Consider the following 25,254-nt stretch of genomic DNA (forward strand, 5'->3'; position numbering starts at 1 on the left):
ATAGGCCTAAAAATCCGTTAACTTTGTATTCAACGGTTATGCACAATATAGTAGTGCATATCTTTTTTCTTATTTTTTATTTTATTTTATTTTATTTATTTATTTTTTATTTATTTATTTTTTTTGTGTGGACAAATCTGATATTCAGATTTGGACAAGAATATTATCATGAAATTAGGAAAATGGTTTCCATGAGAAAAGAGATAAGCCTAGAAGATGTTAACATGCCAGGAATTTAAAGTTCTTCTATGTAAATCTTCTTAAACCTATAGGGTGGCTAATGAGACTAAAAGCTTCTTTGAAGCTGTGAATTCTCTAGAAATAAGTTATTAATTTAGCTTTATCTTGCATAGGTAGCAAGCCTTGGGATGCAAGTGAACGAAAGCTGGTGAGATAGGCTTGTTATCAAAGGATACCGGCAAAAAGAATGTCTGGATTACTTTGATACATGATCACCAGTTATGGTGAGTGTGATCGCAATAGTGTGAAGTCTGGAGATACATCAAGATGGATGTTTAGATAGCTTTCCTATATGAAGATTTAGTTGAATAAATCTTTATGGAACAACCCGAAGGGTTTCTCGGTTCCAGGACGAGGAAAGATTGTAAGCTTAAGAATCATTTTATGATTTGAAATAAGTACCGAAATAATAGCATAAGAAATTTGACTACACTATGTTGTCAAGTGGGTTTTTATAATCAATGGGTATTGACAAATGTGTTTATGTCAAAAACATTGAAAATAGTATGTGTCATTTTGTGTCTATGTTTAGGTGACATGCTCATTGTTGGTAGTTATGAGAAGATGTTCAATACTACCAAATGGATGTTGAACTCTAACTTTGACGTGGGCCTTGCAGATGTGTATATGAGAATTAAGATTTCTTGACCATCTACTGGTAGTGTACTTTCTCAGTCTCATTATTTTGATAAGAGTCTTGAGAAGTATAAGTTAGATACAAGTGTGTTAAAGACTTCGGTAGACTTTACTCTCCATTTGACCAAGAATAATAGAATATTCTTAGGTCATTAGAAGTTTGAAGCATCTGATGAGTTGTATAAGGCCAGGTATAGCCTACTTAGTTAGCAAGCTAAGTAGATATACACGCATAATCCCAATGCCTATATTAGAAGGCGTTTGTGTGGGTACTAACTACTCACGATGAAGCCGGGATTATGGGTTGCATCACACTTGATATCCAGTTGTACTAGAAGGGTACAAAGGCACCTACTGGATATCTGATATAAAGACTACGAATCCATTAGTGGATATTTTTTCTCTAATTAGAGTTGTAACCGTGTCTTGAAGATCTTCCAAGCGATTATGTATCACAAGATCAATAATAAAATCGAAATTCAGTGCTTTAGATAAAGCTACTAAAGTAACTTAATGGCTTTGCCTTGTTCTTGTGGATATTCCATGTTGATTAAAACTTATGCTAGTAATTTTATATACTTTGTGACAATCAATCGAGTATTAGCAAGGCACAGATAGAAGGTCTCGACATTTTCATCGAAGACATAGTTCCATACGACGACTACTCTCATGTGTTTTCACTATAGACTATATACAGTCTAAGGACGATATTACGGATCTGTTAACCACATGGTTAAATCAAGAGTTAGTAGAAAAGTCATCAAAAGGAATGGGGTTAAGGCCTTTAGTGAATGTTACTGGAACAGAAAACCCAACCCAGTTGACTGGATATCTCCAGATCGAGGTTAAAAGGGACAACCTAATTGCGTGTAATGGGTGAGTCATTGTGGAGGTAAATCCTCCTACCCACTCTTTTATATAGTGATACCCTGTGGGGTGAAAGGTTAAGTTGATACATTTAATGACCTAAGTGCTATGAATAGTCAACCGTGGTATAGTGAGATACCTTATGCAGGTCACCTATGTGAGTGCGAAGTGGGGCCGCTTCTTTAAGCATTAACAAGGTCGAATTCTTTAAAAACACTCACTAAACTAGGCTAGTGTTCCAAGACTAAACCGGACACAACAGTGATAATAGAACAATGATTAGAGTAATTTCTATGTGAGGTCTATTGTCTCGATTTACACAAACGGCAGAACAATTCAAGACATCACGTTCATTGGTCAGTTAGTAAATCCGATAGGCTTTCACTATGAAAGGTTCAAGGCCAACAATTACTTTTTCTAATGCAGGGTTATCCTGTGTACTTTCTCTCAGAGTCTTTATTGTTAAGCATTGTTCATTTTTCTATATTCGGCCAATTTTATTCATGTGGGGAATTGTTAAAAAATAATAGTTTTTCGGAAACTTTAATTCAAAATTAAAGTAGGACCCAACCACCGGTTGAGGTGAGTCTAAGTAGTTTTGTATTCTCTTAAGTGAGAAGGTTGTAATACAGAAATAATGAGCCGAAACTACTAAGTTGTGAATGAGAATTGTCTCACAAAATGGGAATCAATAGAAGTTGGGCTTAGATTTGGACTTATTCTTAGTTTGGACTTGGACTTAATCTTGAGCTTGGGCTAAGCAATATTGTGTTGGGCTTAGTTTGTGCATATTGAGCTTGGATCGGGTTGTGACCTAACATTAGTATCCATTTTGTGACCCATCTAGTTGATTTATTCAAACATCATTGTATACACATTTATTTATGTATATTAAGTACATGAGAAATGAAAATTTTTGTAACTCTTATGTTTTGATGATGGAGTTGATGACCATATTAGTGGCCATAGGTTTTCAACATTTGTAACTCTAACCCTAATGACTAGAGTTAATGGCCTTAGTTAATGGCATTTGATGGCCCTATTGATGTATAGCCTTCATGGTTAAGGATTCTTCTACGTGTGTAAATAGAAGCATTTCCCCTCCAACTTGGTAAGATAATTTTTGGAGAGATTTTTGATGGAAAATAGAGATGGTGTTTTGAGATAAAAAGTTGGAGATGTTCTTTTTTTCACCAATTTTTTTTTCTTTTTTTTTTTTTTTTTGCTATCTTCTTTTGCTAGCCCCTTCTTTGGTTCTTGTTGTCACAACCTAAACTCGGTACCCAAAGGCTCGGTATCGCAACAAGATAAAAATAAAATAATTCTAAAATTTCTGTAGTAATAGTAGTGCGACGGATAAATTAAATAAATTAAAATAAAATAATTGGATACCAAAAGTTTATTAAAAAGAATAAAAAAAAGAGATAGTCATTTGGCTTTTATTTTATTATAAGAGTCTAATCAAAAATACATATAGTACAAAAAAAGAAAAGAAAAGGAAACACTTTGGTTTATCCCCCATCTTGATCCTGCTAAATCTCATCACTTGAAAGGGGTAACAGCTATAAGCACATAGTAGAGTGCGAAACATTATACCGTGAGTATAGGGGTACAAAATAACCATGGATAGTTATTTAAGCTAAAACATTAGCGTCATTTAAGTTGCATAAATAAATTATTTAAGTGGCAGAGACTGAAATACAGAAATTACGTAAAGAACTATAACCACAGTACAGAACATAACAAAACAGGGGTCATTGGAGTAACAATCATAACAGGGGTCAATGGGTCCATAACAAACAGAGGACCACAAGGTGGCTAGACAAAGGCCAATGGTTTATTTAAGTCCCCCAAGGCATAGGACTCCCGTAGTAATACTTACAGAACATAATGGTTTATAAAATCTTTGTCAAATAATTTCTAAAATTTAAACAAACATATCCATGGGTTTCAATGTAAGCAAATAAAGTTCAGAAAATAATCTACGTAATTGAAACATTAACATAACCATAAAACATAAATTATATAAAATAAATTGTGTGACTCAAAATATTTGTAAAACATATTATGGTAACTCAAGACATATAGAAAACATATTATGGTAACTCAAGATATAATATAAATCACTCTTGCTATAAAACTCTCCTTGTTTTTTACGTACTCCCGAACCTCTAATGCGATGCTCTTCCTTCTATCACTTTACTAAGTTTGTTGTTCCCTCACTCTACCCCAACGCCCTCTATTTATACTAAACTAAGAGTGAGGCCCAAGCTAGGAGATACACACATAGAAGTTCTTTCTCTTTGCCACCTGTATCCATGTCGTTCTGCAAATCCTTTCTTGATTCTTTCACCAAGGTCTCCTGGCATTTTTGACCAAAGCTTTGAGGATAACTCTTCTCCAATGAATAATCGTCCCTTGATTTTTATTGCCATTTGTCTTTACCTCAAGAATCGCCAAGGGCCATAGTAACCCTTGGCCCACCGAAATCTTGTTTGGCTTTTTTTTTTTTTTTTTTTTTGGGTATTAGTTTAATTCAATTCTTTATGATTTCTAAAGTTACCTATAATTATACGTTTGGTTCACATCTAAAAACCTCACCACCCAACACAAAACATCACTTACCACTCACTGAAATATTTAATATTCCAAACATGCGGTGTCTCCGAATCTATTTCCTTAGCAATTTAATCGATTAATGCCCAACTTTTTAACTATGCATTTATTTATTTATTTATTATTTTTATTATTGTTATTATTATTTTTTTAGAATTCTATTTATTGTAGTATTAAATTTAAAAAAATTTCGGGTGTGACATTTATTTTCTCCTTAAAAAAAGTTTGTCTCCAAACTTGACGTACCTTGGTTTTCGAAGAGGTGTGGGTATTTGGTTCGCATTTGGCTTTCAGTTTCCCATGTTGCTTCTTCGACACGGTGGTTTCTCCATAAGACTTTTACGAGAGGTATAGTCTTATTTCAAAAGACTTGATCATGACGATCGAAAATCTGTATAGGTTGCTCTTCATAAGAGAGGTCTTCTTGAACTTCCAGGTTCTCATGATTGACAACATGCTCTGGATCTCAAAGATATCAATGAAGCATCGAAACGTGAAACGCATTGTGGACATTGGACAGTTCGGGTGGAAGTGCAAGGCGATATGCCACAGGACCAATCCTTTCGAGTATCTCAAATGGGCCGATGTAACGTGGGTTTAACTTTCCTCACTTTCCAAATTGGATAACCCCTCTTGTTGGTGAGATCTTTAGGAACACACAATCTGAGTAGTGCAAATTCACTGTTGGATGAGCTGAATCTTATCATTTGTGATTTGCACGATTTCGAGGCCTAATAATTTTCTGTCTCCGATTTCCGTCCAACACAAAGGTGATCGACATCTTCTTCCATACAGTGCCTCATACGGTGCTATTCCAATACTTGCGTGGTACCTGTTATTATAGGCGAACTCCACCAAAGGTATGTGATCATTCCAATTACCTTTAAGGTCTAGCACACACACACACGTAACATATCTTCCAAAGTTTGGATTGTTCTTTCGGATTTCCCATCAATTTGCGGGTGATAAGCCGTGCTAAACTTCAGAGTGGTTCCCAAAGCTTCTTGTAATTTGTTCCAGAAGTGAGACACGAAGTAGGGGTCTCTATCGGATACAATTGAAACTGGGGTGCCGTGCAAATGAATGATTTCCTTAATGTATAGAGTAGCGAAGTTAGAGAGGGAGTACAAGATTTTGATTGGTAGAAAATGCACTGACTTCGTCAATCAATCTACGATAACCCATATTGCATCATTTTTCGAGACTAATTTCGGTAGCCCGACCCCGAAGTCCATAATAATGTGCTCCCATTTCCATTCAGGAATAGAGAGTGGTTGCAACATTCCTACAAGTCTCTGGTGTTCTGCTTTAACCCGTTGACAATGCAAGCATTTGGAGACATGGCTTGCTATGTCTTTTTTCATTCCTATCCACCAAAAGCGCTCTTTCAGATCGTGATACATCTTCCTATTGCCAAGATGAATTGCAAACCTCGAGCTATGAGCTTCTACCAATATTTTTTTCTTTAGTTCTAGAAGGTCGGATACACAAATTCAATTTCGAAACTTTAGCATCCCATTGCTCATCGTAAAGTCAGAATCGGGGGTGCTTCTTTGCTCCTCATACTTTTTCTTCAAAAGTTTGTCTTCATATTAGCGGACTCTGATTTCTTCAATCAACTCGGGTTCCACGATTATGTTGGTGAGCAGCCCATTGATCTTGCAGGGAACAAGAGTACATGCCAAACTTTTGGTCGTCTTTCGACTCAATGCGTCTGCTACAACGTTAGCTTTGCCGAGGTGGTGATGGATTTTTATATTGTAGACGTTGATAAATTCTAGCCATCGTCGTTGCCTCATATTCAATTCCTTCTATGTAAATAGATATTTGAGACTCTTGTGATCTGTGTAAATTTCGTAAGTTACTCCGTAGAGATAATGACGCCAGATTTTGAGGGCAAAGATTACTACGCCTAATTCCATATCGTGGGTCGGGTAGTTCTTCTCATGGATCTTTAGTTGACGTGAGGAATATGCAATGACCTTCCCATTTTGCAAAAGAACGCAACTCAAACCATTATATGAGGCATCGCTTTAGATTACGAACCCTCCTGTTTCCGCGGGGAGTGCTAGTATAGGAGCCGTCACGAGTCTGTTCTTCAATTCTTGGAAGCAACATTCCTGTTTGTCGGTCTATTCAAAGGGTGTGTTCTTCTGAGTTAGCTGGGTCAAGGGTGATGCTATCTTTGAGAAATCTTGCACAAAGTGCCAGTAATAGCTGGCTAGACCTAGGAAGCTTCGAATCTCAGACACGTTAGTAGGTCATAGCCAATCCACGATTGCTACAACCTTTTGGGGCTCAACTGAGATGCCATCTTTGTTAATGACGTGACCGAGGAAGTGTACACTAGTGATCTAGAAGTCGCATTTCTTCAACTTGGCATAAAGTTTGTGATCACGTAGTGTCTGTAGAACTCTACGCAAGTGGTGTTCATGATCTTCTAGTGATTTGGAGTATATGAGAAAGTCATCAATAAAGACAATGACGAACTCGTCAATATAGGGTTTGAACACTCAATTCATGAGATCCATTAAGGCCGCTAGAGCATTTATGACGCCAAATGGCATGACAAGAAACTCATGGTGCCTGTAACGAGTTCTGAAGGTAGTCTTTTCGATGCTTTTCGTTTTGACTTTTAGTTGATGGTAGCCAAAACGCAAGTCAATTTTCGAGAATACTTGAGCGCCTTGTAGTTGATCGAACAAGTCGTCAATTCGTGGCAAAGGGTACCGATTTTTTATGGTGACTTTGTTTAGCTCTCACTAATCGATGTATAACATCATCGTGCCATCCTTTTTCTTTACGAATAGTACTGGAGCTCCCCATGGTGAGGTATTTGGTCAAATGAAACCTTTGTCCAGTCGTTCCTGGAGTTGAAACTTTAGCTCTTTTAATTCTATCATGGACATGCGGTAAGGAACTTTTGAGATTGGTTATGTACCAGGTTGGGTTTCAATAGTGAATTCGATTTCTCGGTCAACTGGGGTGCCAGGTAGGTCTTCAGGAAATACATCCGGGAATTCTTGAACCACAGGGATTGCATCAAGTGTAGGGGCCTCTTGTTAAGTATTGATCACGTAACATATATAACTACAACAACCTTTTCTTAGAAGTCGTTAGGCTATCATGAAGGATATAACACATGGAGGAGAAGAGACTCTAGTTCCTTCGAAGACAAGCTCAGGTTGGTTTGGTGACCGGAGGAAGACCTTCTTAGCTTCACAATCAATAGAGGCATGGTTGGCAGCTAACCAATCCATTCCTAAGATTACATCAAAGTACTAATGCAGAGGGGAATCAAGTATACATGTAAGGTTTCCCTTTTTAAGGATACAGTACAAGATTTGTACACATTAGCACTAAGGGCGGAGTTTCCAGAAAGAAAAGACGCAGATAGTATATATCCTAAGGGTTCGGGTGTTGATGCCAGCTTGATAGCAAAGTGTGGTGTAACGATAGAATTAGTTGAACCAGAGTCAAAGAGAACATGAGCTGAGTGACCATAAACAGAAAGTGTACCTGACACAACATTCTCAATAACTTTTGGGTTTCCAAGCACTAGGGCAAAGGCTCTTCCTTGGCCTTTTTGGTCCTTCCTCACTCTTCCAGGTACCATGGGCTTTCAAATTGGTTCAGAGGGGCCGGCTGTAAGATTGGCAAGCTTTGGCAGTCTCTTAGCAAGTGGCCAACTTGGCCACATCTAAAGCATGCTCCCATCTCTCGATAGCATTGTCCCCAATGAATCCTTTCACAAGTAGAGCAAGTTGGAATGGTGCTACCTCTGGGATTTGTAGGACCTTGATTGCTTGAATTGGTTGAACTAGTTGTGCTCGTATTTACCCTCTTGGGAGGCGCGACACCGGGTCTTCTATTATCTCTTTTCCAAAATCACTTTCTCTAGCTTGGTTTCCCGGAGCGCAAGGCTTTTATAGCGATCCCGGGTTTACCCTTGTTGTACAGTGATCCGGACATGTGTCCGTGGATGTTGGTAGTTGTTTATTATCTTGTTTACATCCTTTTTACTCCGTATTTGGGTTATAGGATGTGATGGGCGGATTTGTTTCAGGTTGGTTGAGTTTAGAAACCAAAACTAGTTGCCCAGATTTTTGGCCTGTACGCTCGAGCGGAGGTGTTGGCGCTCGAGCGGGTAATACACCCATCCAGTATTTGTTGTGCAGTGTTGTACGCTCGAGCGTGGAGTTGGCCGCTCGAGCGGATCTGTGTGAGTGGGCGCTCGAGCGTAGGGTTGGGAGCTCGAGCGGAGGCCTGGTTCTGCAAAAGTGCTGGGCGAGTGCATTCTGCGCTCGAGCGGGAGGTTGGCCGCTCGAGCGGAAGTCTGTGAGTGGCCGCTCGAGCGGGGTGTTTTACGCTCGAGCGGAGACCTGGGTTAAAGTCCCGAAATTGTGACTTTTCAAATCACTTTTTCACTTTCTCTTCTCTCTCTTACTTTTCCAAAATCACCATTGTTGAGCCTCTCACTCTAGACTCTACCTTCTCTCTAGGTTTTGATCTAGTAGGAGTGATTTACTCACCTTTGGCCTTTACAAAAAAAGTTGTTGATCGTCGAGGACTTCATTTTAATCTGAAAATCTCGGGTTTTGGAGTACGTTGGGTTTTGTCGTGTTCTCCTTTGGGACTCCGAATTTGAGGTAGGGATATCCTACTCCTCTCTATGGGTTTTGTCTTTAAATTTTGGTATTTTGAGATGTTGGGCTTGGTTTGGTAATTTTGTGAAAGTTTGGGACTTTTGTGTAATTTTACAAAAGTTGGGGTTTTATTCATAATAAACCTAGATGCATGTTTGGCATAGAAAAATGGAATGATTGTTGAATCATTGATGAAAATGGGACCTAAGGGTTGAAATGGTAATTATGGAAAATGGCCTAATTACATTGTATAATTAATTGGGATAATTAATTGGTGAGAAATGAAGAAATGAAATGTTGATTGAATATCCATTTGTGCATTTATTTTCTGTTTTAGAAATAATTGCTTTGGGCTATCGGTGGAGGATAGTCGAGATTGTTGTAGACAATGCATGATGATTAGGTAAACGGAAACTAATCAATGGAATGTGTCATGGAACTTGACGGTCGATAGAATACATTAATTGTGTGTATTGTGTGATTGTATATAGAACCAATGTGTTTATATACGTTATGTGTAGAGGAGGAGATAGGGGATGTACTCCGCAGTTTAGGGGAAGATAGGGGATGTACCTCTAAACCGGATAGGTATTGGGAGGAGATAGGGGATGAACTCCGTAGACACAGCTCATATGCTTGTCTAGAGAAGTGAAGATAGAGCTCATATGCTTATCTTTGTGAAGTGTGGATAGAGCTTATATGCTTATCTGTGAATGTGGGATATTGTTGTTATACATATCTGTTGTGAAGTGTGGATACAGCTTATATGCTTATCTGTGAATGTGGGATATTGTTGTTATACATATCTGTTGAGAATGTGGATATAGCTTTTATGCTTATCTGAATGTGAGATATAGTTTTTATACATATCTGTGGAAATGATGATAGAGCTAGCATGCTTATCTGTTGAAAAAGGGAAAATGAAAGGTAACTTAGACTCATAAGTTGTAAGGCATAAATATGTGATTTATGTGATTATATCAGTGTTGACCATCTATCAATTGCTAATATTTTAGGCATTGTTCATGGTTGGTTTAGTGTATTTCTACTGGGCTGTGGCTCACCCTATATGGGAATATCATTTTCAGGTGCAGGAAGCATGCCACCTCCAAGGACATAGCTGGGAGGCTAGTGGCGGACATACTTTTGTCGCTTAACTTTTGATGTATTACATGTAACTTCAAGCCTAGGGCTTAATGTGTAAACGAGTTAGTACTCTTTTGTTGAAACCAAGTGTTAACTTGGAAAGCTGTAAGCCTGTAGGGCATTTTGTTATGATGTTAACATGTAATACTTATGTAATGAAACTCTAATGAATAAAAGAGTGTGGTTGGTTTATATGTAAATGCATGTCTTATCTGATGGGTTTAATGTTACTATTTTGAGGGCGTTACAGCTTTAATCCCTTTTTCCGCAATGTATGCTCGATCTACCACCACTGCACAAGTTGGTAGTTTCAAAACCTCCAGCCTGTCCTTGATTTCAGCATCCAATCCTGCCTCAAATTTCTTGGCTTTTCGAGCTTCGGTGGGGATGACGTACGTCGCAAATCGAGCTAGTTGCGTGAATTTACTCTCGTATTCAGCCACTGCCATGGTTCCTTACCTTAGATGTATAAATTCCGACGCCTTTTGTTCCCGTAGCGAATCTGGAAAGTATTTTTCATAGAATACCTCCAAGAATCCGGCCCAAGTCACAATAGCTTCTTTCTCCAGGGTAAGTAGCCACCATTCTTGTGCATCGTCTTTGATGGTGAATGTGGCGAAAGTCACCTTCTGCCTTTATGTGCAAGGTAGCGCGTGGAAAATTTTATCCATATCTCTGACCCAAGCTTCTGCTACCAGTGGGTTTGTACTGCCGGTGAAGATGGTAGGTTTCAAGTCCTGGAATTGTTTTATAATAGTTGGCTCTTCTCGTCGTTCAAGTAATCCGCTATTAATGTTGGTTTGTAGGGTTCGCAAAAAAACTAGTAATTGCTCTTTCCATGATTTGCTCCATTGGATCAGTATCACTGACCGATGATCCGGTTCCATTTCCATCATTAGCCATTACTACAAGGTGAAAACAGGTAGTGAACTCCTCTTTTTTTTGGGTGAGTTGACCATGATTAGTCTAATTCTTCTGTTTTTGTATTAATAGGATTAGACACTAACTCCTAACTATATTTTAAGTACGTTGTACTAATATGTTTCCTTTTGCATAAGTAAAAAAACGATATATGTACTGTTATAGTATCTTGTGAATTATAGATAATTAAATATATACGGCTTGCCTGACAAGGCTCTCCGAATCACCCTAGTCTTCTAATAAGTTTGGGACAAGATGAGCACCTAGGGACTCGAACCAAAATAACTCCATAAGGTTGGCCATTTCCTATAACACAGGAAAACTTAGCATAGAGATTATAACATGGTTTATTTGTGTTAGACATACCAAATAATATCAAATAATACAAAGTTATTTTTTTTTTTGAAATAATTTTCAATTCAAATAATGTAAATTTCAAATAATGTGTAATTGTACAGAAAAATTTAACATGTACTAATTTTATTGAGAGAAAAGAAATCTGACTCTGACACCACTTTTGTCACGACCCAAACCCGGTACCCAAAGGTCCGGCGTCGCAACAAGATAAAAATAAAATAATTCTAAGATTTCTATAGTAGTGTCGCAACGAATAAAATAAATTAAAATAAAATAATTGGGTTCCAAAAGTTTATTAAAAAGAAGCAAAAAAAATAGTCATTTGGGCTTTTATTTTATTATAAGAGTCCAATAAAAAATACAGATAGTACCAAAAAAAAAAAAAAGACTGTGGCTTATCCTCCATCTTGATCATGCTAAATCTCGTCACCTGAAAGATGTAACAGCTATAAACACATAGTAGAGTGAGAAACATTATACTGTGACTATAGGGGTACAAAATAGCCATAGATAGTTATTTAAGTTAAAACATTAACATCATTTAAGTTGCATAAACAAATTATTTAAGTGACAAAAAATGAAATACAGAAATTACGTAAATAACTATAATCACGATACAGAACATAACAGAACAGGGTCACTAGAGTGACAATCATAACAAGGGTTAATGAATCCATGACAAACAGAGAACCACAAGGTGGCCAGACAGGGGCCAATGGTTTATTTAAGTCCCCCAAGGCGTAAGACTCCCGTGGTAGTACTTACAAAACATAATTGTTTATAAAATCTTTGTCAAATAATTTTTAAAATTTAAACAAATATATTCATGAGTTTCAATTTAAGTAAATAAAGTTCAGAAAATAATCCACGTAATTGAAATATTAACATAATCATAAAATATAAATTATATAAAATAAATTGTGATAACTCAAAACATTCGTAAAATATATTATGATAACTCAAGACATATAAAAAATATATTATGATAATTCCAAATATAATATAAGTCACTCTTGTTATAAAATTCTCCTTGTTTTTCACGTACTCCTAAACCTCTCATACTTTGCTCTTCCTTCTATCTAATACCGGAAATGAGCCGTAGCTCGACAGGGGAGGCTCGAATTGGCTCGAAAGAGGGAGAGGAGAAAGAGAAGGGAGAGGAGGGAGAGGAAGAACGGAGGGAGGAGATCGTCGCGCAGCACCACCGCCGTCGCCTCGTCGCCGATCGTCGCAGCTTCAGACCGTCGCCACCGTCGTCGCAGCACCTTTGCTCCTCACCGATCGTCGCAGGTGGAAGCTCCGCCACCGCCTCGCCCCACCTCCTCCTCCAGCAGATTTTTATGGCCCCCTCCCCTCCCTCCTCCTCCTCCTCCTCCTCCTCCTCCCTTCTCTTCTCCCTTCTTCTCCTTCTCTTCTTCTCCCTTCTTCTTCCTTCTTCTTTATCTCCTTCTTCGTTCTGCAACAAAGAGACGGAAAAAAGAAAAAAAAAAAAAAATCGACACCAAAACGACGTCGTTTTGGTGTCGAGCCGGGTTTCGAGCTACGTAGCACTACCGATCTAATGCTTTGCTCTTCCTTCTATCACTTTACTAAGTTTGTTGTTCCCTCACTCTACCCCAACTCCCCCTATTTATATTGAACTACGAGTGAGGCCCAAGCTAGGAGATACACGTGTAGAAGTTCTTTCTCTTTGCCAGCTGTATTGGATACACACGTGGAAATTTTCTCTTCGCCACCTGTATTGACCCTTGATTTTTATTGCCATCTGTCTTTACCTCAAGAATCACCAAGGGCCATAATAACCCTTGGCCTACCGAAATCTTGTTTGGCCTTTTTTTTTTTTTTAGGGGGTATTAGTTTAATTCAATTGTTTATGATTTCTAAAGTTACCTATAATTATACGTTAGGTTCACGTATGAAAATCTCACCACCCAACACAAAAACATCACTTACCATTCATTGAAATATTTAATATTCCAAACATGCGGTGTCTCCCAATCTGTTTCCTTAACAATTTAATCGATTAATTCCCAACTTTCTAACTATGCATTTATTATTATGATTATTATTATTATTATTATTATTATTATTATTATTATTATTATTATTATTATTATTATTATTATTATTATTATTATTATTTTAGAGTTCTATTTAGTGCAATATTAAATTTTAAAAAAAAATTCGGGTGTCATACTTGTTATAGAAAGTGTAGCCATTATCAAGTTCGTCGAAACTATTCAGAATGTGTTTCTGCAATAGCTAGTTTCAACTGTTGTATCCTAGGAAACAGACGCCAGCGTACCTCTAACACCCATCGGGAGACGGTAAATCGGTTTTAAAGAAATTATGGTATCACACAAGTTTCGATATGCATCTTTATCTTTTGTTCTTCAAAGTTTTACATTTAAATAATTTCTCGTATATTATTTTATATGTCTATTTGAATCCATCTTGTAATATGTTTCATGGTATAATCTAGTTCATTCTTGTGTTTTTTTTAGTTCTATAGTTTATTGTACATTTCATTATTTAATAATAATAATAAAATTATTATTTTGTCATATCTATTTAATTCATTTTATATATTTTTTTTCTTGTATTTTTATGAAAAATATCAATAATGTTAATACTGGTTATAGATTATTCGCAAGTTGCAATGCTAACAATCGCTTTGAAATTGATCTTTGTGAAGGATGATAAGAAGGGGCATTTTAAAGGTTATTTTGTATTTATTTGGAATCATTCATTATTGCCTCTCATTTTAGTTGTTTTTATTGCTGCTTTGGATCTACTTTGGATCTGTTTTGCTGCAGTTTTTTGGGTGTGCACTGCAGTGATTGTTCTCAGCTGTGTTTTTTGTTTTTTTTCCTTTCTTTGTTTGTTGGTTTCTCACCAACTAAGAGGTTTGAGCTTCATCTAGCTCCTAACTCCTCTTTATTGATGTTTTCCATTGTACCATGTACATGCTTCATCAATAAAGGTTTCTTTGCGGATAAAAAAAAAAAAAGTGTGTAGCAATAGTTAAATAGTTTGTAGCAATATTTAATTTTTTTGGTAAATAATGCCACAATACTTCGACGGAAAACAATGGAATCAACTTGGGGGGAAAATATGATGTTTTAGAGTTATTTGGTATAATATGATGCAACTTTTTTTTTGGTCCCTTTTTTTTCTGCTCCAAAAAAAAAATGTAAATAGTTAGAAACAAATACGGGCCGTTGGATGATGTTATTGGCAATGTGTCATGCTATGGTTAAACCACAACAGAGACATCAGGACGTGTCCTATTTCATAAGTATAAGTTGAGTAAGATTATGAATTTTACAAGACTAAGTGATAGATTGAGTAGGATTAAGTAATATAAATTCTAGTACAGTGATATTAAATTAGAGATATAAAACTAATTTTTCATGTTGGTCATGTATGTGAAATTCTGTAAAACACTTCACCGTATATAAAGGAGCTTTTGTTGTTTATAACAAGGATAAAATCATATTTCGTTACTTAATTCTATGAGATTGGATTAATAATAGTATGTACCATTTTTGAATTCACTCATTTCAAAACATTTATGGTTCCATATATATGCGATTGTTTATCCGGTACTACTTTTTGCAACCAAATATAAGTCATGCAGGATCCACACTACAGGAAAAAGTGGATTTGGTGGCGTTTTTTTAACGACGGTTTTGTGAACGTCACTGTTTTTATTATTTAACGGCGTTTTATAAAACGCCACGTATTGTATTACACAAAACGACACCGTTTTATAATGGGAGGCGTTTAAAAACGCCTCCGAATGCGGTAGCCACACGCGCCTCTTTTTTTTCTTTTTTTTTTTTTTTTGTTGAACAATAACACGGGCCTCTCAACCCTTATTTTTGAATCAGAGCCTTTATTTCTCTCTCTCAACCCTTATTTTGAATCAGAGCCTCTCTCTCGCTCTCTCTCAACCCTCTCTGAGCTCCATCAAAGATTCAGAGCGAAGATTCAGAGCGAAGCTCCATCGAAGCGATTTCGAAGCTCCATCGAACATTCGGATCGAAGCTCCATCGACGCGATTTCGAAGCTCCATGCTTGCGATTTTGAAGATTCAGATCCGAACTCTGTCGTCCCCTCGATTACTCGCATTTCAACCTCCATTGAATAGTCTACTTTGTTTCTGAACTGCAATCGGTACTCTCTCTCTCTCTCTCTGTCTCGCTCTATTTGTGATCTTTGGAAAAAATGAAGAATTACTGTATTGGCATCAGGCACTAGTTATTTGTGATCTTTGTTTCTATTGTGATGATATAATACTACCAAATATATGAATAGCAATGTTAAATAATACCAGTATCAATGACAATTTTGTAATAAGCAGAGTCGGGGAAATGATAATTGGAATATTGGAGGCAGGAGCTACTGCTGCCTGCACGGATGTTTACATTTTGGCAGTGAAAAATTGAGCTACCATTAGCTAGAGAACTATTAATTACTTATTTTCAATCTCTGAGATATGGGATCTGAAATAGAGCCTTCCACATACATACTAGTTAAAGGTTTTTCATCTACACATGGGATAGTATAGACAGCATGATACAATACTCCGAATGAACGGACAATTTCCTAATACCAAACAACAGTAATATATATATATATATATATATATATTATTGAAGAGATCACTTACATGATATAGGGGCGAACCGCTAAGACTATAAAGCACAATAGTCATCTCTGGCGCTGAAACTGTACAAGTCCACATGATGGCTTTGGATTCGGTTGACCGTAGCCTTTCAGGGTTAGAATTTCCATCTTGAAGCACCATTTTCTTCTTTTTTGAGGACTGCAGGTGCATCCATGGCTTTAGTCTGCTCATTATGATGTTGCACTGAGTACCCCCAAGCTTAACTTCAATTTCAGATCTGATAGGCGAGGTAGGCTGGAAAGTAAAGCATCCTAAATAAGTTTTAAAAAAAAAAAGTGATGCAGAAAATAATATATCCAAAGGTTGTTCAAAAGTTAACAACCATATAGCTAATATGTGCATGTATACTGATAATAGTCCAAATAGATAAAAAAAAATCACATTGGAGTCTAACAACTAAATTATTTGATAGCTGCACTGAGCTGTGACTATAATAGATTTTTAATGTTCCTTTTTAAACACACATCAATAGCATAAAAACCAGGCAATTGTATATACATCTATGCAATATTCATGTTTCATTTTATTTGACTCAATTCAAAGTTTAATTAAATGAACTACGTAGAAGAATTACACCTCATTGTCAATTTAGGGAACTTTTTCCTTTAAACCTTATATGTTTTTAGTAGACAAGCAAACAAAGAAGGTGATGCAAGCTCGAGTGCAAGTCCCCATAAGGTGCAGCTCCATTATTTCTTACTAAAGTTACATTCCATATATTTAGTTTTATTTCTACTAATTATAAACCCTTTTGACTCGAGTGTTTTTTGCCAAATTTTTAATTTAGTGTTAATTTCTTTCTTAATGTCATCCGCTAGAACAATATCATATGCTAACAACATAAGCCATGCTAACAACATTTCATCGACTAGAACAATATCATATTATCAGACAACTTATATCCACGTGAAAAGCTGTTAGCTTCCCAGTAACATAAATGAACTTTTAATTGTTGTTTCAGAGTCTATAAAACCTCCACTCATCTAGTAGCGTTGCTTCGGTTGAAAGTGGTTTAAAACCCTGCAAACACGTGCAATGGGTCGAGGAATTCTCATTGAAGATACCAAACGCCCCACAATAAGCATAAACCTCAGATAATTTACTTGGTTGAGTCAGTAATATTTGCCAATCTCGAACACCGTCTAGCCATGCCAGCTGGCTAACCTGTCCTGATTGTTCCATCACAAATCTTGATAGCATAGCACTGTTCTTAAGAGAGTAGGTAAAATAGCTCACATGAGTGTACCTGGCTGACTTTAAAAGTTAGGAACAAATAAATTAATCAGAGAGCTAGACAATCTTCTCACATGTGTCTTATATTTTTGTGATTCTAGTTATTAACGTGGATAACTATGATTGTGATTGTGATTGTGATTGTGATTGTGATTCCTCAACTGATATGATTGTGATTGTGAATGTGATTCCTCATATGGTGGCAGCTCTTTGGTGTTTTTTGAATCATCATCATCATCATCATCATCATCAGAAGTATTCGAGCTTTGGTACACTTATTGGTTTGGGTAGTGGGTTTGAACTTCCCACATCCATGAGTTCCTGCCAAAACTATTCTATTATTGATGGATTTGAGAGAGCAATGTATTTCTTGAATCTATCATAATCTATCAAGAGCATTGTAGAAACTTTTGGTTTCTTCATTAATATGCTTCATACTAGATATGCTTCTACTATGCTTGATAGTACTAATTTAGATTGCACCACCGGGATGCAATCATTAATGGTGCATGCATGCATAAATAGCCTTAGACCCGTCCAAGAATCTTCATTAGAGATACCTAGTCATCTTTGATGACGCTCTTCTTGGATTGTCCAGTTTGGACAGTTCAGGAGCACAAGTCTGTATTGTAATTAGTAGTTCTACTGCTTATAGTCCATCTCGTAGAGATTTCGTGTAGCAACTCCTCGTGTTCTCCGAGTGCATACTAGACAAGGTGTAGCAGTACACCTAGTCTATGTCGTGTATTTGGAGGACCATAGGGAAATGCTGCCGAAATTTCGTTAGAGATGAACAGAGCGGTATGAACTGCTTTTTACAATATAGACCGTGCATTCCTGAATGGGAAAGTAAGATGAACCAACATATTAGAGACCAGTTAGAGGTGAATAATGTCATGTCGCATGCATTATAAGGTACTGAATTGAGGTTAAGATTAATTAAAATGGAACGGTAATTTTGAACTTTGTTGATTTGGCAGTGACATTTGTAGTGTAAGACAGAGTCAGATGGATAAAAGTTGGATAAATCAGCATAGGTTGCACCCGGAATATATACAAGGGGTTAAGGAATTTATTAAATTTGCATGCGAAAATAAGCCGTTGTTGAATGAAGTCACATGCCCATGTAAACGGTGTCGTAATGTCAAATTGGTGGAGAAAGGCCAGTTAGGGGAACATTTAATGATCAATGGGTTTCTTCCAAGTTACATCAGTTGGATTTTTCATGGGGAGAATTTGTCGTCGCCTGTGTCACACAATGTGAATGTCGGGCAAACTGATTTGAACGATGGTGATGAAACTTATGAAATGCTATATGAAGGATTTGGACTTCCTCCACCAAGCTTTATTCATGAGGCAGCAAGTTCTGGTATTAAACAAGGTCCAGATGAGAAAACCGAAAAATTCTTCAATTTATTGAAAGAGGCTGAAAGAGAGTTGTATCCTGAGTGTCAGAAGTTTTCAACGCTCTCATTTATTGTTCGGTTATTGCACATCAAGTGCCTGAGTGGATGAAGTGACAAGTCTTTCACGATGTTGCTTGAGCTTTTGAAGGATTCGTTCCCGAAGGGTGAAACTTTGCCAAAGTCATTTTATGCAACTAGGAAACTCCTTAGGGACTTGGGCCTCGATTATCATAAGGTACATGCATGCCCAAGGGATTGTTCACTATATTGGAAGGAAACAGCTAGTATGGATGATTGCATAGTGTGTCATATGCCTAGATACAAACAGATTGAGTGGGAGGAGAATGATGTTAAGAAGAAGCAACAAAGAATTCCACAGAAGATTGTTAGATACTTTCCATTGATTCCAAGGCTTCAAAGATTGTTTATGTCATCCAAAACATCTTCTTTAATGAGATGGCATGCAGAGGGCCGAATTGATGACGGCAAAATGAGACATCCCGCTGACTCTCCAGTCTGGAAAAATTTTGATAATTTGTATCCCAAGTTTGCGAGTGAGCCTCGCAATGTCAGACTGGGTTTAGCAGCGGATGGATTCAATCCATTCAAGGCAATGAATGTCTCTCATAGCAGTTGGCCAGTTATTATGATGCCATACAATTTGCCACCATGGTTGTGCATGAAGCAGCCTCATATGATGATGACATTGCTCATCGATGGTCCTTCTTCACCTGGAAATAACATTGACGTCTACTTACGCCTTGTAGTGGATAAATTGAAAGAATTGTGGGAAAACGGTGTTGACACGTATGATGCAGAAACTAATCAGATGTTCCGAATGCATGCTGTGTTATTGTGGACTATAAATGATTTTCCTGCCTATGCAATTTTGTCTGGATGGAGCACGAAAGGCGCTTTAGCTTGTCCTTGTTGTAACACACATACTCGTTCTCGATATTTGAAGAACGGAAGGAAATTATGTTACATGGGGCATCGTCGCTGGTTGAATGAGGGTCACAAATTTCGGAAAGCTAGTGCGTCTTTTGATGGCACTCGTGAATTCGAACCATGTCCAACTCGGTTATCAGGGGCTAATGTGCTACAACAACTAGGCCCTAAGTTCAAATTGAATTCTAAGCGTCAACAATCTAGCAAACGGAATCGAAAGGGGAAAGAAAAGGAGGAAAATGAGGACTCGGGTCATAATTGGAAGAAGAAGAGTATTTTCTTCGAGCTGTCATATTGGAAGCATAATTTGATTCGCCACAATCTTGATGTGATGCACATTGAAAAGAACGTGTGTGATAATGTATTGTGGATGATATTAAATGTTGATGGAAAAGGGAAGGACAATTTAAATACTCGCCGAGATTTGCAAGATATGGGAATTCGGAAGGCACTACATCCTCAGAAAAGGGTTGGGAACAAGTATTATTTGCCTCCTGCATGTTTTGCCATGAACAATAGAGAGAAAAGTCTATTCTGCACACTTCTAAAGAATATCAAAGTTCCAGATGGTTACGCATCTAATATCTCTCGTCGGGTTAACCTCAAACAGTGTAGCATATCTGGACTGAAAAGTCATGATAATCATATACTCATGCAACAAATACTTCCAATAGCAATGAGAAATTTGTTACCGAAGAAAGTGGTTGAACCATTAATTGAGTTAAGCAATTTCTTCAGGCAGTTGTGTTTCAAAACCCTAGAGGTGGATGGTCTAAATCGTCTTCAATCCCAAATTGCTGTTACACTTTGCCATCTTGAGAGAATTTTTCCTCCATCATTTTTCGATATAATGGAGAACTTACTCATTCACCTAGCTGAGGAAGCAAAGATTGCCGGTCCGGTGCAATATCGATGGATGTACTTTGTAGAAAGGTGTGTAATTCTACTCCAATGTCCATTTTGTATATATTTGCTTGTTAATACTTGGAAGTCATGTATGCATCTTTTTGATTATAGGTACCTTATGACGCTTAAATCATACATGCGTAATCGAAGTCATCCTGAAGGTTCAATTGCACAGGGATACTTAGTCGAAGAATGTATGATATTTTGCTCAAGGTACTTGCATGATGTTGAGTCGAAATTGCATCGACCGTTAAGGAATTGTGATGTTAGCGACAATCATGAGATATTAATGGGGCGGGCTTTAGGAAAAGGAAAAGGGTTTGTGCTTGATAACACAACATGGGTACAGGCTCATCGGTATGTGTTATTTAACATCGCTGCGGTTGTCCCATATCGAGAGTAAGATAGACACAACCTTTGTCTCATCGTGAATGTATTTATACCAACTATAATTATCTTGCATTTTACAAGTAGTTTAATTGTGTAGGGAACATCGTGAATTTATTAAGCGGTCACATCGTCGTCTCAGAGATTATGATGTGGATCGTCGTCACAATGATGAGTTTCCCAAATGGTTCAATTCTCATGTAAGTGCATGTCAAGCACAACAAGTCTTTTATATTTTTGTAATACACGTGTTTCTATATTTTTGAAGTTGTTAATTGATGTTTAATATTGATAACTTTCTTTTAAAAATAGGTTGCAGAGCTGTTAGCTACTGAAAATGTAGCGTTGTCAGATGAGATCAAAATTTTGGCTTTGGGACCTAGCCAAAAGGCCACCAGATTTAATGGGTATATAATTAATGGTACTAGGTATCATACTAGGAGTCGTGAGTTGAGAAGAAAAACTCAGAATAGTGGAGTTATGGTGAAGGCAAAGACTTCTAGCTATGCAAGTGCGAAAGACATTAATCCAGTGGAAGGTGATGTAGTGTACTATGGATATGTGACAGATATTATTGAATTGTATTACTCACATGACCATAGATACATGTTATTCATGTGCAACTGGATTGACAACAATAAGGGACTCAAGCGGGATGATTTTGGTTTTACACTTGTTAATTTCAATCACTTGTTATATGCGAAGAAACAGGACAGTGATGAGCCATTCATCCTAACATCTCAAGCACAACAAGTCTTTTATGTTAATGATTCTGTTGATGAAGATTGGAATGTTGTACTCAAGATGAAACCTAGAGACTTGTATGAGGTGTGTGGAGAACAACCAACTATTGATGAAGGACTACATCACAACGAAGTGGAAGGATTTAGTGATCAAGAGTTAGATGTAGCTTCCTTCACTTGTGAGGAGGACATGGATTGGGTTAGGCAAGGTTTTGATGGAACAACTGTTGATGAAACTATTGGATCTCTTGAAGCATAGACAGAGGCACCATTTGAAGATGACGAAGAAATGATATGATATTGTAATTGGTTGCATATTCACTTTTACATTTGTGTTTTCTGTACGGATATTCATGTTAATAAAATCTTTGCTTTTATACCTTTGTAGTTTTCTTTAAATGGCCATTTTTACCTTTCATGTACTCTTATTCTGTTTTGAATGCAGTTTCTTTATAGATTATCATGTCCTTACTTTTATGTTTGTAGTTTCTTTATAGATTATTTATGAGTTCTAGCTCCGAGAGTTCTTCTAGTGAGAGTGAGCAATCAAGCTCTAATAGTTCTAGTTCAGATAAGACTCATGCCACACTTAAGATGAGAGTCATACCCGATCCACCGGCATCATGGCATCCACCAGGCAGTCTTCCTACCACATCACGTAGCGGTAGTACATCACATGGCTCAGTTTCAGCTGGTATGTATAGATATTTTTAATTGTGCTTGTTTTCTCTAAAGATCTAAAAATAATGTTTGCTAATTTGAAATAATGCTGTATGGATATTCTTCAATTTAGATTTAAAAATAATGTCAAACAAAAAAGGAAAAAAGTAAAAAGATAAAGATGAGAGTAAACAGATCATAGAATGCATAAAACATATAACGATAAGAGTAAACAGATCATAGAATTCATGATGGTCATGCACATGCACATTTACATTTTCTTGCTGTTGCAGTAGTATATATATATATTTATATTAAATCAATTATTTGGCCCCGTTTTTGTTTTTTTATAGGTCCTAGCTCAAGTCAAGCCACACAAAAGCAGACAAGGGGTCCCACATATGTACATGGTCAATGGGGTACTTCAGATGATGGCATTTTAAAACTTGTTTCAAATGAGTTGAATCAAGTAGTTAAAGGATACACACCCCTTGCTTCACATTTGGGCGTTCTGGCACGAGATGGGAGTCTTACACCACTCACTTTTACGACTTGGCATTATGTCCCACAGCAAAATAAAGATAACATATGGAGGGAGATAAAGGTAATCCAGATATTTAATATGAAATAAGTTGAAATGCATATTACAATTGGATTCCATATGAAATGCATATTACAAGTGTAGTTGACATTGCATATTACAAGTGTGTATAATTGTAATGCAGGCTCATACGAATGCAGATGATTCCATGAAGAGAACAATAATGACTTCATTTGGGAAGAAATTGAGAGATTGGAAAATTCGCGTGAAAAATATGGGATACACACCCTTCAAGAATGATGCAGAAAGGTTGGCTCATCGACCGGATAGAGTACATGAGGATCAGTGGCGGGCCTTGGTCTACCACTGGGGCACTCAGGAGACAAAGAAAAACAATGGGGTTCCTGCTAGTCGGCCACAGGTGTGGATGGCCGCATACATGAAAGATGGTACTTCCAATAGTGATTCAGTTAATGAAGTTATGGTATGTGATACTACTTTATTAGACTTTTAATATGATTTATATTGGATGCTAATTATTGAATTCAAAATTGCAGACTCAAATGAATGAGCTAACGGAGCACATGGAGGGATCTTCTTCGGACCCTGCTGCATTAAATGAACAGATTTTCACACAAGTTATGGGGCCGGAGCGACCTGGTCGTGTTCGGACGTTTGGATTGGGACCATCCCCCACCGATGTTTTTGGAGGTAGATATAGGCAGTCACAAGAGCAGAATCATATCTTCCAAACTCGAGTTCAAGAACAAGTTGAAGAGCAACTTCAACGGTATCAAATGCAGTTAGAGTCGAAGATGAATGACGTAATGGAGAAACAAATTCAAGCTATACGCGCAGATTTTCAGTCACGAATTGAGATTTTGGAATCTCAATTGCAAGCTGCGGGCATGCCCATTGCACCAGCTGTTGCACCCTCGAACCCATTACATAGGCAGCAGGTATTTTCATTATTTTTACTAGTTATTAGTTTAAATTCCCCAGAGCTACTATACAACTTAAGCCTCTTATTGAATGATAGGTTGTTGATTCACTTAGTAGTCATCCCGCTGTACGGCCAATGTCACATCAACAACAATCTCATGCATTTTCATCCCAAGAGGTGAGCAATCATTTAATCAAAGTTTTTTTTTGACAATACAATATCTTATTAATTAAAATACTTGTTCTGATTAAATATAGGTTCACCTTTCAAAGAAAGAGAAGAAGAAGAAGAAGAAGAAGAAGAAGAAGAAGAAGAAGAAGAAGAACTAATAAGGTAAAAGTACTAACATCACTAGTTTAAGCTGATAATAATATTCATAAATCAATAGTTTATCTTTTATCTTGCCAAGTTTTCTATTTTCTTTTCTTTTATCTTGCCCTTTATTTTTCTTTCTCCCTTTTTTTTCCCCATCCTATTTGTAGGAAGAAAGAAGAGGTTGTGGCGACAAAACAAAAAATGACACCAAACCATCACCATATGCATTCTTTAAATAACTTATTAGTTTAAAGGGGTAATATGGTCATTTTGAATAGAAAAGTAACGGTGTTTCTACTAAATGAATGGATTGGGAGAATTAACGGTGAACCTATATAACGGTGTTTCATCGACTAGAACAATGGAAACGGCGTTAAATAGGATGTTTGAATAGAAAAGTAACGGTATTTCGAAACTACCAACCTCCATTAAATTACTCTCTCTCTCCCCCTCTCAGCAGCAGAGTGAGGAGAGAGGGAGAGAGAGAGAGAGAGATACAGATCACTTCTGGTGGAGGTCCATTGTTGTGTTATGACAAGAACAATCGATTCCGCCAATTAGAGAGAGAGAGAGAGCTTTATTTTTCTGAGGAGTAATTTAAAGAAGAAAAGAACAACCGAAAGTCCTGGAAATCGCTGAGAGACATAGTTGTTGAACCCATACGTGTAAATTTGACTCCTTTTTCGATTTGAGTGTCGAGAGAGAGAGAGAGAGAGAGAGAGAGTTGGTAGTGCACACCAATTGAAATCGTTGAAGAATCAGCTGTGGTTGGTCAAGTAGATTGGACATTTGGAGAGAATGAATCTGGTACTTCCAGTCACTAGCCTTCTCTCATTGTTCCTCAAAATGTAATAAAACCACAAGAAATAGGTACACATAGAGAGAGAGAGAGAGAGAGCTGTTTACAGAATAGAGAAGAAGAGCAGAGTATCACAGCTTCACTACAGAGAAACACCTAGTCAATGTCGATTCTGAAATTGCACTGAGTTAGGGTTTTCAATTGGGGAAGCCCATTAAATCCTAGTGAAAGTTGCAGATTAGAATTCATGA

The 25,254-nt window shown here is 37.2% G+C and overlaps 1 protein-coding gene across 1 annotated transcript; it reads left to right on the forward strand.

The window, feature by feature from the left end:
• Nucleotides 1–23,329: 23,329 nt before the first annotated feature.
• Nucleotides 23,330–24,232, forward strand: LOC145796595 (uncharacterized). Its single transcript, XM_082881804.1, has 4 exons — nt 23,330–23,430; nt 23,504–23,905; nt 23,986–24,066; nt 24,147–24,232. Exons 1-4 carry the CDS (start codon nt 23,374–23,376, stop codon nt 24,216–24,218), a joined length of 612 nt encoding a protein of 203 aa, XP_082737930.1. The 5' UTR covers nt 23,330–23,373; the 3' UTR covers nt 24,219–24,232.
• Nucleotides 24,233–25,254: the final 1,022 nt, after the last annotated feature.

The sequence above is a fragment of the Camellia sinensis genome, chromosome 8 (assembly GCF_055761805.1).
Source record: "Camellia sinensis isolate YWXY chromosome 8, ASM5576180v1, whole genome shotgun sequence".
Taxonomy (NCBI): domain Eukaryota; kingdom Viridiplantae; phylum Streptophyta; class Magnoliopsida; order Ericales; family Theaceae; genus Camellia; species Camellia sinensis.